General features: G+C 40.7%; 1 protein-coding gene across 2 annotated transcripts in view; it reads left to right on the forward strand.

Moving 5' to 3' along the window:
* Nucleotides 1-14319, forward strand: part of PLCB1 (phospholipase C beta 1) — a 370971-nt gene that overhangs the window by 225035 nt on the left and 131617 nt on the right. For both annotated transcript variants that reach the window (XM_032184566.1, XM_032184565.1), the window contains exons 8-9: nt 5853-5953; nt 7357-7523. In XM_032184566.1, the coding sequence (XP_032040457.1) occupies nt 5853-5953; nt 7357-7523 (268 nt within the window). The remainder of the gene's footprint in view (nt 1-5852; nt 5954-7356; nt 7524-14319) is intronic.

The raw sequence follows: 14319 nt of genomic DNA on the forward strand, positions 1-14319 counted from the left end.
AATTTTGGTCAACACTGTAGTGAAGACAATTCCTCTCAGGTGGAGATTCTCCTCCAAAGAAGCTTCTTGCAGGATAATAAAAGAGGTCAAAGAGATGGAGCAGAACCAGTCTGTAGCAGAGGAGAACCTGCATCACCTAATCTCTCACTGTTGCAGAAAGCTCTGTGCTGTGATGTTCATTCAACCTTTGTTTCCCCAAAGGCTTCTTAATAAAGCCAATTCCTACCGCTCCAGAAGAGTTGTGGTGCAAAATCTTCACAAGCCAAGCCTCTGATGCTACTTTCCACCAAGACCTTCCTTCACAGGTTTCAGAGCTTTATTCCATGTAACATAAAAGATTATAACAATCTTAGCTGAAGGAAGGTTCTTTAAGTATTAGCACGTAAAATAGGTGCTTGACTGGTTAAAAATGTTGTGAGGTTAGAAACGTGAAAAGATTTATTTTAGAGATGGGTTTTCATTTAATTGGTAGCAAACAAATTTTAATAAGATATGCAAAAGAAAAAAAAAAAACAGTGAAGTGTTGCTTTTTAAATCAGTTGATTTATTATTTCTATTGATGTTGGTAAAGATAAATAATGTCTTATTTTCCAATGCAAAAAAAATCCAAACATCATTGGAATCCTCAAAAAAGCCTGCAACCTTTTTCTGCTGTTTATTTAATAGAGTCAGTTTTACATAGACATTGCTGGATACTTGTTGCTGGGATACCATCATGAAAATTTATTCATAGTATAAAGTAGATCCTTTCTTTGCTTGGGACAAAAGAGAAACAAGCTTCACACAACAAAGAAAACTGTGTTGATCATCTTGGAAAAAATATTTTAGAAGCTTAGTGCTTGAAAAGAATGAATCTCTGAATCTCCTAAAGGTAATGGATTAGAAGAAAACCAGTACTTCAACTTCAGTTCTTTTCTTTTGTGTTCCTCTTTATTTGAACAGATAAAATTCTTAGCTTCATTTTCTTGCTTTTCTACCCCATTACACTATGGGACAACTGTCATTCCTGTAAAAACTTGAAGAGCACAGGACTCCAGCAGCATGCAAGATGTGAATATAAGGTCTTCCTCAGTAAAATCATACAGGATTTTTCAGAGTATTCATGAAAGTCTCTCAAGAAAATTAACAGCTTGGTTTGTTACACATTTTTTTGGATTCATACCTCGTGAAGATCACTCTAAAGATTTTCCCTCTGCTTTTGCTATAAAAAAACATATCTCTCGTTCCTTAGAAAGATGTGAGGATTGTTGGCCATGAGTTTCACATGATGTTTTACTCCACCTCTAAGAACCTCTGGATGACCCTAAAACACAGAATTAAATTCACAGTCATGGCTAAGAGGATGCCAAGTCATCACTTGGTAGTCCCACGTCTTCCTGCTTCATAGCTTCAGGGCTGGGACAGTCCCTCATGTACCTTATGTGATGACCTGAGCATGGGGCAGCCTGAGCTGCACCGCTGGTGGATTTGTGTCACTGCATGGACTTGTCTGTGACGGTACAAACTTCAGCATCTGCTAGCCCCTCTCTTTAGCAAACTCCTCATATATAGGCTTGCCAGGAGACAAGACACGTTGTCTTGTGGGGCAACATATAGGCACTGAATTTAGTGAAAGAGGAGGAAGAAATCTCATTGCTTGGAAGACTGCCTTCATTCTGCTGTAGCAGAGACAGGCTTCCCAGAGGGCCTAATCTTTATTTCAGATTTAGAAACCTTAACAAGGGGTTGATTCTCTGAAGTGCTGAGCACTCTGTCCCTGATTCAGCAAGCAGTCGGGTACGATGCAGTGGGATGAATTACGGACTTCATGTCAAACATATTTTCAAAACTTGGGTTTATTTATTTATGGATTGGACCTGGCATGTGCAGAGTGTTGCAGGACCGAGCCTTGTGTGATCAGATTTCCTGAAGCATTTGTTGTCTAGCAGATCTGAAAGCAGAGGAATGTTTAAATAAATAGGAAAATGATGTTTTAAAAAATGCTAGTGTGGTTTCTGAGTTTGGCATCCGATTTGTAGATTGGCCTCCACAGTTTTTTAAACCTTGGGAAGGTTTTGTTTTGTTTTGATTTGTTTTTCCTTTTGGGTGTGGTGGGCTGGCTGTGGGCTTTTTGTTTGTTTGTTTGTTTTCATTTTAGTCAAAGGTGCTTTAAACGGCATTTGAAGAGCTTTATTTTAGTCATCTCTGGCTCTGTAGAATGGTTTCTGCACTCCAGTTAATGTAGAGGTTCACGATAAAGCACCAGTGAGCTTGACTGTTTACACAAAATAAAACAACCAGCTGTTGAGTCCTATCTGTGCAAATAATCTGAATTAGTTGTGCTGCCGAATATAAAATAGAATGGATACAGGTGTTATAAAAGCAGGCGGGTAACCAGACAAATCATAAATCAACAGTGCTTGAAATTAGTAGAGAGTCGTAACCACAAAGCAAAATTGAATACCGATATTCTGCAAAGCCAGAGATGAGAGATGCTCTAATGTGTTACAGAAAGTTTGTGATTCGTTCACTGCTCTCAAAAAAGAGATTGGCGCATAAGGTGTGTGGGTGGTTCCAGTGAGATGTGGATGGCTCAGACCAGGATGAGGGAAGGGGCAGCGTATTTTAATCCTTTCTGGCAGGCAGGATTTTGGAACCCAAATATAGTTGTCTGAAGTTGTTTCTGGGGTGACGAATGCTTACAGCAAGGCTTTTCTCACCCCTCTGTATCTCTGTGTCTCGTAGCCCACTAGTTATGTTACTGTAGAAAATAATAAATCGTTAAAGTAGTCTGTATTTATGCCTGAGGACTTGTATTGGCTATCCTTTGTAGACAGGTATTTGTAGGTACGTGTTTGGAAACTGAGGTATGTTTTTCTTAATTGTATCGAACTGACAAATAAAAGCCTGGATCTCAGGTTATCGGAAAAGACGTGTATTTTTACATTGTTGAGTACCTTCAAATCCCCTGAAAAGGAAAAAAATATATATACTAGGTCAGCGGGATACTGTAATTCTGTGGTAATTACAGAATCAATGACAGAAATGCCCTTAGGAGAAGCACTGGCTGAGGAGCAGTAGCCTGCTGAACAGTGATTCTAGGTGCACTGGGTATTGAAGTGCCACCTTTAATAAGAAATGCCCAAGTTTTACAAAAGCCAGCCTGTAGTAATACACAAGTTTCAGTGGTCCTACTCAGCACCACAGCTCAAACTGGTCAAAGCACAGCGGGAGCAGTTTCACAGGCAGCTCTGTGCCACCCGCAGCTCTTCCTGAAAGGAGCTATTGCCATCCTCCAGCTTCAGTCTGTAAACTTCTGCATCCACCCTTGCAGCAGATTTAGTAGTTGTGCTGTTGGTGAGCTACCTGGCTCAGCAGGCCGATCTCGTGACAAAGCATACAGGGTTGTTTTGGCTGAGTAAGGTTTGAAGATGCCACCTAGTAGTAGGTAGGGCCCTGAACAAGGGACGTGCGAGGTGAGTGGAACAAGAAGTTGCCTGAACTGTCCCAGGTGAATGTGCATCAGTACCTGGTGATTACAGCATGAAAGGAAACAAGGGTTGTCCCTGATCCTGAATGATTGCTTCTAGCAGCTAAAAAAGTTACCAAGAAAACCCCATTTCTCGTGACATGATGCAGGGAAAGATCTTTGGTGTTGCAGTGTAACCTGGGAATCCCTGGGTGGTTTTCCCTTTTGTGAAGAAGAAGTACCAGTGTTTGGAGAAACACCAAAAGCTGAACGTAGCGCATGCTATCTAGGTGCTGAGGACATTGCTGCTAGCACCTGTTGTCCCTGCTCCTTGATCAGGATCCTGCGCTGGTGGAATCACCGCTTACAGGTTGTGCCCATGCACACAAGTCAGTGTTACAGGTGTGCAGGCAATTCCAAGCTGACACCAGATGAAACTCTTTGCAGCACAGAAAGCCAGTCAGGGTTTTGCGTCCTCTGAGCAAACACTGCAGCTCGCCCCGGGAAGATTGTTTGGAGGAAGAATAGTTTGCAGCATGTTGTGTTTTTTTTTTTTTTTTTTGAACAAGTCCCCAAAATGGGCTTGAGCAGGGGTTCTTGGTGCTATCCATCCTCACGCTGCCTGTGATGGCTCGTGCATTATGCTGAGTTTCTGGGCAGCAGCCGGGCAGATGCTCACTCAGCTCTTCTGAGTCAGGTAGAAGAAGACCATACAGGTAGGATCTGCTAGGTTAAGCAGATACAGCAGCAGCCGATGTAGTCTGCCAAAATAAGAAAGGAGTGATGGTCTGAGGGGAATGGAGGGTGAGGGAGAGCAGGGAGCTGCCCAGCTCAGTCTGCACGTACAGACACAAACGCTGAATGATGGTCATGGTGCAAAACCCATGTGGGCCTCTGCGGATTTCACAGACAAAAGGAGAGGTAAAATGACAACCATGGTGTTTATTTACTTGTTTATTTTAACTTAAAGCAGGAAAAATATTGCAAAATCCCCTTCCTTTTACCAAAGGCTTGAACTGACACTTCCGGTTCCCTTGGCAACTGCATTAAACAGGCAGAGTAAATAAAAGCAATGATTTCCTCCATCAGCAGCTTGCTCCTGATACAAGTTGGCTCAACAGCATCTAAAAGCAAACGGCTTTGAGTCCAAATTACAATTTTCCTCCTCTGGTTCATCAGATTCAGGCATTATTTGGAGCCATTGAGCGTCTCACGTGGTTCCTTTGTGATTCCAGAGACGACATTTCATAGCTTTTGATAAAGTTAGCTCGCGTGGAGGAAATTCAAAATCAGATTTTCTGTATGTGCATTCCGCGTTTTTTGTGTTTTCATTTTCTTGTTTCCTTATGAGGTTTTCTCTGCACAAAATACTAGCTTCTGTACTGTTCTCCTTTCTCGGTGCATTGATGCACATGCAGAACCAGTGGGCTCATCATTACTGTTCTGCACCAAGAACACTGCACCTTCCTTGGGGAAGCTTGCACCTTCCATGGGGTCCTCATTTTTTTCCAGCCCTTCTAACAAAGGAGTCCATGCTGTCTTCTGCAGAAAGTGCAGAGCTTTAAGACAGCATTTGCAAGTGGGAAAACTCCCGAGTTTCGTGCAAAGGACTGCTTTCTTTACCCGTTCCAAAAATTCCCTCCCTTAAATATAGTCGCTCTATTTTTTTCAGAGACGAGTCACCAGGTATAATGGGGATGGTGAAAGTATCATCTAGAAGCAAGAATGAATGTAAATTGATCTAAACTTTAGAAAAAATACTGGTATCTCTTCTAAAGAAAACCACTTTTATCAATTTCTGTAAAAGCAATCTGATTGCCTAATCAGCTGACCTCAGTGGTTTGGAGGAAGATGTATGGAAAAGCTGCAGTGCGTGACTCTTGCCCATCACAGCGATATCTTAAACGTGTATCTTCAGGAAGGAAGAGGAAACATTTCTGCTACTATCAGAGAACAAGAGTATTAATTATGACTCAGTGACTCAGTTTGTTCTCTGGTTCTGTGAAAGCTTTGGAAAGATGAGTACTGTGCACTGCCTTGCCAAAGCATGCTGGCTCAGCACCACTGGCCAGGTCACCGGCTTCCTCAGGACTGCTGTGCTCATTTTGTGCTGCAGATAACGTGGTTATGTGGGGAGGTGTCCTTTCTTTCTTCTTCACGGGTGCTCCAAGAAAGAGAGAACTTTGTCTTACGGAAATAAAGATGAGGAATGCTTTTTGTTTGTTTTTGAAGATGTGCTCTTTAAGCTGCTCTGTTATTCAGGGGAATGTATTATTCTGCAAAGCCTGGGCTCCTCTAAGTTGCAGGAAGGATATCAAAAGAAGGGCAGTAGCGAGTGATCTGTTTACAAGAAGCGTATAAAAGTGCCATTTGGTTCTTTCACTATTTTTTTTTCATTTCACAGAATGATTCAATCCCTCAAGACGACTTCACGCCCGACGTGTACAGAGTGTTCTTAAACAACCTCTGCCCTCGGCCTGAAATCGACCACATCTTTTCTGAGTTGTAAGAAAAACACTTTTTTTTTTTTTTTTCCTCTACTGATTTTCTGGGCTAGGGATGGCAAAGTAGGTTATTTAGACTACAGCACCATGCAGCAACTGCCAAGAACAGATTTCAATGTCAAGCAGGACTGCTGTTTAACCTAGGATCAAGGTTACCTCTTGTTCTGAGCTTTTGCTTCCATTTGCGATGGCCAGAGTTGACTCCTCTGGTCCTAGACAAGCAGAACTGCCAGGTCTCATTTTGCAGTATAAATGAGGATAGTTTAGTCTTCCATGAAAGTAAAGGAAGAAGAGTAATAATCAATAAAAGCATGCAATAGGCATGAAGACATGTAAAATTGCCCCCAAAAGCTTAATTGAGTTGCAAAAAATGTAGTAACTTATAGGATTTGTACTTCAGGAATTGCCACCATGTAATTAAATTAGCAACCAGCTACAACTGAGCTTATAACTGAATGTATGAACTATAAAGCTCACGTCATTCCACAGTGCTTCTGGCCCTTATAGCAAGTCACTGTGCTTCCCTGTTTCAGCAGAGCCTGATCAGTGGAGTCAGAACATGAAGCAATATGAAAACAAAGTAATTTCTAAAATACATCCCGTTATCACCAAAGCAATTAGTGACTGTATCTTTGCAACATGAGCGTGCTCACTTACTCTTTTTTGTGCTTATTTCCTCTCAGGCTTCAGAGGAAACTCAGCCATGACCTAGTTAGCTCCCATTGAACCTAGGGGTCGACTTCCCATTGCTTTCCTGCAGAGTAGAACTAGGCCAGTTCTGAGTGCTGTAGAAAATCCTTAGCACGTCACCTGGCTAGGAGCCTTCATGGATTTCCATCTGGGTACAAAATGTACCCAAATTCTGCTCTTTTTACAAACTCCAAATAGGCATCCTTTCATTTACTTTGCAGAGTGCTTAGCATTTTTTGTAGGTTTATAAAACAAGCAAATACTGGAATAATGAAGTCCGGGCTGCTGTTATCCAGCTTTAAAACCAAATAGTTAGGCTAGGACTGCCAGTGGAGTGTTTGCAGCAAGCTCTGGGTTGAATTCCAGATCGTATTCTCTTTTATTTTCTTAAATTGTTTTGTTCCAGGAATTCAAGGGGAATGAAAAGATTTTAGCGTTGCTCTAACTCTTGCCATTGATGTTAATGCTGAATGCTTCTAAAAATCTTAATCCTAGACGTTTGATGAAGAATGTTTGCCATTACATGCTGACAAAATAAATTAGTTTGGAGACTCAATGGGACATTGTTTTGTTGTGTGTGGTTTTTTGTTTGTTTTTGTTTTTGTATGATAATTTGAATTTTATTTCAGTTTCCCTGAGAAATTACAGAACATTGAACATGATTTCAAAGAAACATATTTTAATTGCTTTGCTTTTGCTTTAATTTTTCCCTAGTGGTGCCAAGAGCAAACCATACCTTACTGTTGATCAAATGATGGAATTTATAAACCTTAAGCAACGTGATCCGCGATTAAATGAAATCCTTTATCCGCCATTAAAACAGGAGCAAGTTCAACAACTGATTGAGAAATACGAACCCAACAGTAATCTAGCAAAGAAAGGTCAGTGTTTTTTTCTGTTCTCACTGTACTCAGTTTCTGATTTAAAACAATGAATGAATTACCCTGTAGTACACGGTAAGGCAAGATTTGGTTCAGAATCATATTGCATTTCCAACTATCTGCTTTTGAATCATACAAGCCTGTCAGACATCATGTGGTTAAGTTTTAGATGTATTTAGTTGGTATCAGTTTAGGAAAGATGGGCTGGTTTTGGTATTTATTTTTCAGTATGTGCAATTGATAGTTTAGAACAGTTGCTCTGGTATGCAAACTTCAGCAGAAACCTTACTGTCACGATGACTATCTGCTGGCATATGAAATGTAAATTTTAAAGAAACAGTTGGTGGCATTGAAACTAAGATGATGATAATTCTATCATTGAATAACTAATAAGTCTAGCCCTCTGTTTTCTTATAAAGTAGCATACAAACTAAGATGTGAAAGTAGCTGAGTACATTTCATGCCATAATCACAGAAAATTCCCTTTTGAAAATCTTGACTGTTGTCTAAGGCATAACCGGGCATTTTGCCAAAAACAGCGAGAGAATTTTGTTACCACCGCCAGTCTTAAAATAGTATTGAATTTGTGTTTGCATCCTATTTTATTCCAATCCATATATCCCAATGATTACCTCAGCTTCTAATGCATTTATACCTTAGAAATTTTAGGGGCGGGGGAGTATCCTGAAAAGTAGATCTGACACAAAAATATATATGTTTTGGTCTGGAGACTTCAGACCAATCCTTCTAAGTTGCTAAGTATTTGCTGAGAGTTCCTGGGCACCCTGAACTCCATGTCCTCTGTCCTTTGGAGAATCAGGGTCAAAACAGCATCAAAGAGACAAAGCCTTTGAATCCTCAGTTAAATAAAACTGTCAAGGCAGGATCCTGTCAGTAGCCTGGTATAAATAGAACTTGCACTTCTACTGTGAGAAGCAAAAGTTCAATAAAGTGTTGCCTGCAGCTTCTGGCCCAAAGTAATTACATAGAGGCTGTTGCATTTGAGGTAGAAACTGCTGTTACAATTAAATAGTTATTTTAAATATCCCCCCTCTTTGTACTTGAACCTTCTTCAAGTGTTGCATCTGATCCTGCTTGTCTTCCCATTGGCAGGCTGCGATTCATTTACTCCCAGGCTAGGATCTCCTTACTGCCAAGTCTGTACTTCTCTGAAATACGGATTTAGGCAGCTAGGAGAGGCTGTTCTTTACCTTGTGCTTGAGTGCTTTCTCAGCCCTCTCTGTCCCCTGCATAGTTTGTAGGCTGCCCCTCAGACTAGCACGGAAACACATACATGTCTGCACAGAAACAGCATGTGGTATTTACTGTGATTAGCAGAGGGAGCAAGAGGTGGGGCAGGTAATTCATTAGCTGAGCTCTGTAAATACTTGCAAGCCTTTTACACACTGCGTGTATTTCACCTCTCAAAACCTGACCTGGAAGAGGGTCTTAAGAGAATCTCTCAGGCAGAAATGCAAATTTCAGCTGTCTCTTCCCCAGGTTCTAGCTGGCTCCCTGAAGGCAACCTGCATCTCTTGATACAGCCGTCAACATTATCTCAAAGCAAAACCCTTGTAATTTTTTTCATAAGCCTTCTTTCTTCTCTAGTTCACACAAGTTGTTGTTCCCAGAATTTTTGATTGAGGGCTAAATCCTACTTCTTTGTCATGCTGATGTGAGTCTGTCTTTTGACGTCAGTGAGAATACTAGCATGAGGAGATGAAAACACATTGTGACCTCCTCTCTCATCCATGTAACTATTAGAATATATGCTTACCTTATTTCACTTCAGCTACAAGGAAATCTGGTACATAAAAGATCGTTCTTATTACTCAAATATTGGCACTTCATATAAGCCAAATAAAGGATTTATTAGAAAGAGTTGTGCTAACAGAACGCTGAAGTCACAATGAAATCACTTTCTGACTAACAATGAGGAGGGAGCATGAAAGGAACCTCACAAAGAAGTGTGTTACAATGGTATTTGCCAACACCCTCCAAGTAGGATCTGTGGGACTCTTCCAGTTTACCCTAATTTACATTGGTGCACACAATTGGTACAGGCACCTGCTCTTCGCTAGGTGCTTCCCTTCCTGCGTATGATTTATATTACTCTTTCAGAATCAGTTCTCACAGAAAAGCCTGAGTTTTTATAAAGGAAAGTCAGGCCAGAGACAGTTAACTTCTTTTTTAAGTTCTTCAAACTCACCCAGCAAACTCTGACAAAGCTGGCACAACCTGCCAGCCACCTCCACACTGCAGATACCACCTCCTTATATGCACCCTGTCTGTCAGGGGAGCTGTGGCAACTAGCATGTCCTGCTAGTTATGCCCCTTCCATAATTAAAGGAAATGGTTGATCGGGAGCAACATGGGGACGCAATATTTTCTATACTTCAGCTCCAAGTTGGGAATGCAGTTCACAGTATATTAAATGAAGTGTAGGTGTGTGCTCAGTCCTACACTTGTGGAATAATTACAAACAAACGCTGCACGTCTGCAAAATGTCACCAAAATATAACAGTGCATATTCAAAATAATCATTTAACCTTTTAATACAATGTTTTGTAAAAGGGTTTGTCACTCAGACTTTCTGCTGTCATAAAGGACTGTTCTTAGGCTGAATGGTAGGGATAGAAAACTGAAGTGACACACTTCAGAGATGCTTTCCCTGCCACTAAAACTGTACTTGCTTGGACCATTGAGCAGAGATGTTATTTTCAGTAGACCTGAAGATGTTCAAACTGTACTTAGATGTGGTCCACTATTACATAGCTGTGAACTTGTTAGCCTGAAGTTCCTACCTCTCCTGCTCAGATATGCCACTACATTTCTTGTGGTGGTATTGCTAAAGTCCCCTAATTTGCTGGGGCCAAGGTCAGTGGAGAGGTGGGGGTGGAAGCAAGATGTTTGGAATGGCCCCAGTACTGTCAACTAAAATAGTAAGAACAGGTACAAACCTTACAGTAGTGGGACCAGCAGCTAAAATAGGTAAAAAGATAGCAGAAACCTTTATCCAGTATAGTTCTCTCAGAAGGTAAGGCCCAGCAGCTCCATGAGGAGAGATGGGCTTAGGGTCATTTCCACATGCTCCTTCGTGCTCCTGCGTTTTTAAGTGAGGTGGAAGGGGTCCCAACTAAACCACTCCTCGGGATTAATTGGGCACACCAAGGAACAGGAATAGCGTAGGGAAGAGGTGAGTAGCATAACAAGGCACACAAGGCAGAGGTAATGATGGGAGAGAACTACATGATAAACAGCAACATGGGAAACCGAGTTAAGGGTGGCCTAAGGATGATTTAATCGTTGTTGTACCAGAGCAATGCAATTAAATAATTGAACTTTTGAGCAGGGAATAGCAAGTTTTCCAGAGTTTGGGTTCAAGAAGCAAGCCAGAAGATCTGACAGCATAGTATATGTATTTGTTCTTTCCTGGCACAGAAAAGTTACTTTTCAAAGTACATCACAAACACAGGTCCAGAACAGAAGAAAATGCCATAACGAAATTTGAAAGCTGTGATTTAAACCGTTTCTCAAGAGTAATGAGTGATTTGAAGTTACTTTGTGGTGGTAGAGACTTTCAAGGCTTGGGTGCAAGCATTAGGAGATATAAATTGCCAGTCTTCATGCCAATTAAATCCTTTTTCTTCAGATTGTTCTAGAGTTTGAACCTTTGCACCTGCTCAGTGTGTGCACATTTGTGCACACATGCCTGCACACAGATATATTGTTTTGTTTCCATAAGCTGTCTTTCTGACCAGCTCTGTTCATTATCTTGTGTCAGGTTAACTCATTATTAGAACAGCAGATGCTTAGGTACAAGCATGTACATAAATGGTGAAGGTCTGACCACTTCCATGCTCATTTCTGTATTATTTCTGTATTTAATTATTTAAGCGATCAATCCAGTGTTCTGACATCCCACTGAATTAAAGGGATTCGTGTTCAGTGTCCTCATGAAATAAGCCAAGCTCATTTGTTGTATTCTAACTTTCTGTAGTCCTTGTCTAAACTTCCAATGCATAAAATGACCTTTACAAAAGCCTGAAACGAATGTAGTGGCAAATGTCCTTACTTTTCAGGTATTCTATAGGGCCAAAAGGCCTAGTTTTCTAATCATCTTTCACAAAGATGCACAAAATATGTACTGTCTCTATCTTTTTTTCTCTGTGCAGTAGCACACATGCCAAGATGCAAACTGAAAACGAATTCTTGCGGTTCTCAAGGATTAAAAGTATTTGCTGAAAACATCTATGCTGTGGGAGTGAGATTTCATGTTTGCAACATGCAGAAGAACATCCTGGCTTCAGTGAAATAAATCCCTTAAGCATATGATTAAGTTTATGGGTGGTGTGGGAAGAAAGGATAGTTATATAAAATCTCTTATGCTCCATTTCCTTGAACATCATATTAATTCTTTATTGAAGCTTAATTCTCATAATTACCTACTTCCCAGCTTTGTTGAAGTGAAATTTCAGGGCAGAAGCATGAGCACAGCTACCAGGGCAACTTCTAAGAGTGTGATGCACAGGCCTTAGCTGCTTCTACAGCAGAGACTCTGTTAGATGATCACGACAATCTCACACAGGAGCAATCCTTCAGACACATCAGGGAGTCCCGGTGCCCTCTGCCATTTCATCTTTGTGAAGACATTCTGGTCTGATCCTCGGCAAGGCGGTTGCCAAAACCCTGAAAACTGAGCAAAACAGGCCAGGCAGGTGCCTCTGAGGCCCTGTGGTCACTGTCCAGGCTATTGCCAACTTTCAGTGCTTTGAGGCAAAGAAGAAAAAGCCAACCAGGAGCCACATTATCTCCTTATATCTTCTCCATGGCAAAACTAACAGAATCAGACTCCTGAAGAACCCTTTTACATTCCAGCTACTGAACCACCTGGGACTGGCCTTCGTGTGTATGGCCTACAGGCCTGCTCGCAGCAGTGCCCCTCATGGCTTTCACTACCCTGCTGGGACAGCAGTGCTAGACCTTCGCTTGTCCGATGATTATATCTTCTCCTGGTGTGCCACCTAATGCAGTTCATGATCTGAGTGCATCCACTATATGACAATATTCTCTTTTGACTAAATGCTTCTTTTCTCATAGCTAGTTAAACAAATCTCTAGAGTGGTCACACCGACTGTCAACTTTTACAGCACTTGTCAAACACTTAACATGTCATAAGATGATTCTCATTTTCTGATTGCTGTTATAGGTCCTTTTTTTGTACATGTTGCAGCTACACTAAAGTATTTTGAACATAGTAAGCGAGAGCTGTACATAATATTTTAAACTTTTACAACATGGCCCTTCAGGTACCTGGTAAAATCAAATACCAGTGAGCTTGCAGGATAAGGGCCCTAGGTTGCACAGTTTTGTTTAAAAATGTTGCTTGTGTTTCTGCACACTGCTAATGTATTTTTAGGGATTGTATTTCTGGGATGTGATTGAGCTTTTGCAACATCAGCAGATTCATGGGCTTGACATCTACATAGGTTAAGCATATGGAGTAGTATTTTACTGTGGTTGAAGCAAGCTGTTGTGATTAATGCTTTGTGTCATATAGTGAAGGAGATTAATGTGCTATGTATAGCATGCTTCCTTATCAGGTAGAGGCAGAAGGAAGTTCCTGGTACCGCTGAGCAGTCTCTCACTGTCAGCAAAAGCATGCTGTGTGGCTGTTAGGCCTGGTTAAGTAGCGTCTTGTAATTCAGCATTTTCAAGCTATGAAGCATTTGCATTGATTGATAGATGGCATAACTGCTAAAATGCATTCCTTTTCTAGTTACCGTGCTGATTAAGGGATGAGTATTATTAAATCAGCTGCCAAGTTGTTAATTGGAAAACTTCTTATTGCTTTCACTTTTAAGAAGGCTTGTACAGAAGAAAGTTGTTCAGGATCTTGCTACATTATGGATAGCAGGTGGCACATGGATGCTGAATTTCAGGTGTCTCTGCTGGCAATGTCCAAGCTCCCAGGAGTGGGGGCCTTTGTTTCTAGACTTCAAGCATACAGGGCTTGTACAAGCTTGTCCATGTACAAGAAGAGCAATGAAGAACAGGGAAGCGAGGTTTGCAAGGGAAAGGAGACATGAAAAAGCTGGAATTGTGCCGTAGCAATAAAATATATGCTTTCAGTCATCCTAGTTGGTGGGAGCAAGAAGAAGGTTAGGTTATTATTAGCTATTTTTAAAGTGTTTTTATAACTGATAGGATTTGTCTTGAGTATAATACAAGCTTTAAAGAGAGTCTGGAGGTGCTTTGGAGACTTTACTGACCAATGGATCCATACACCAGATTGTACTTAACTAGAGGTATCTTTAAGATAAGTAATGGTATAAATATGTTAATTTTTTCTCTTAAATATTCGGTCCTTTAGATTCTGCTACTGCCTGTTTTATTTTAAATGACCAGATCTTTAGATATGCAGAAGAAAAGAGTTTTTCTCCTATATTATGAAGTGTTTCTTTCTCCAGATATTCCACCTATTCATAAACCTACCCCTATTCATAAATCCTACATGTCAGTTAGAGTTAGACATGTATTTAGAAAGATTCTAGGGGAGCTGGTTTCATGACTCCCTTTGAATTTCAGTATTAATTCTCTTTTGCTAGTGCACATTTATTGACAGTTGTGCTGTTGTGTTGCGTTTTTTTTTTTTTTAAAGTAATGAAATAAATTAAGCAATTAACATTAAATTAAGATACATTTAATTTTATGCAGCTTTTACTACATGTGTTTTTCTCATGGCAGCCTTAACACCAGACAGTATTCATTTGAGCACAAATGTGTTTTTCCTCCC

The sequence above is a fragment of the Aythya fuligula genome, chromosome 3, assembly GCF_009819795.1.
Source record: "Aythya fuligula isolate bAytFul2 chromosome 3, bAytFul2.pri, whole genome shotgun sequence".
Lineage (NCBI taxonomy): Eukaryota > Metazoa > Chordata > Aves > Anseriformes > Anatidae > Aythya > Aythya fuligula.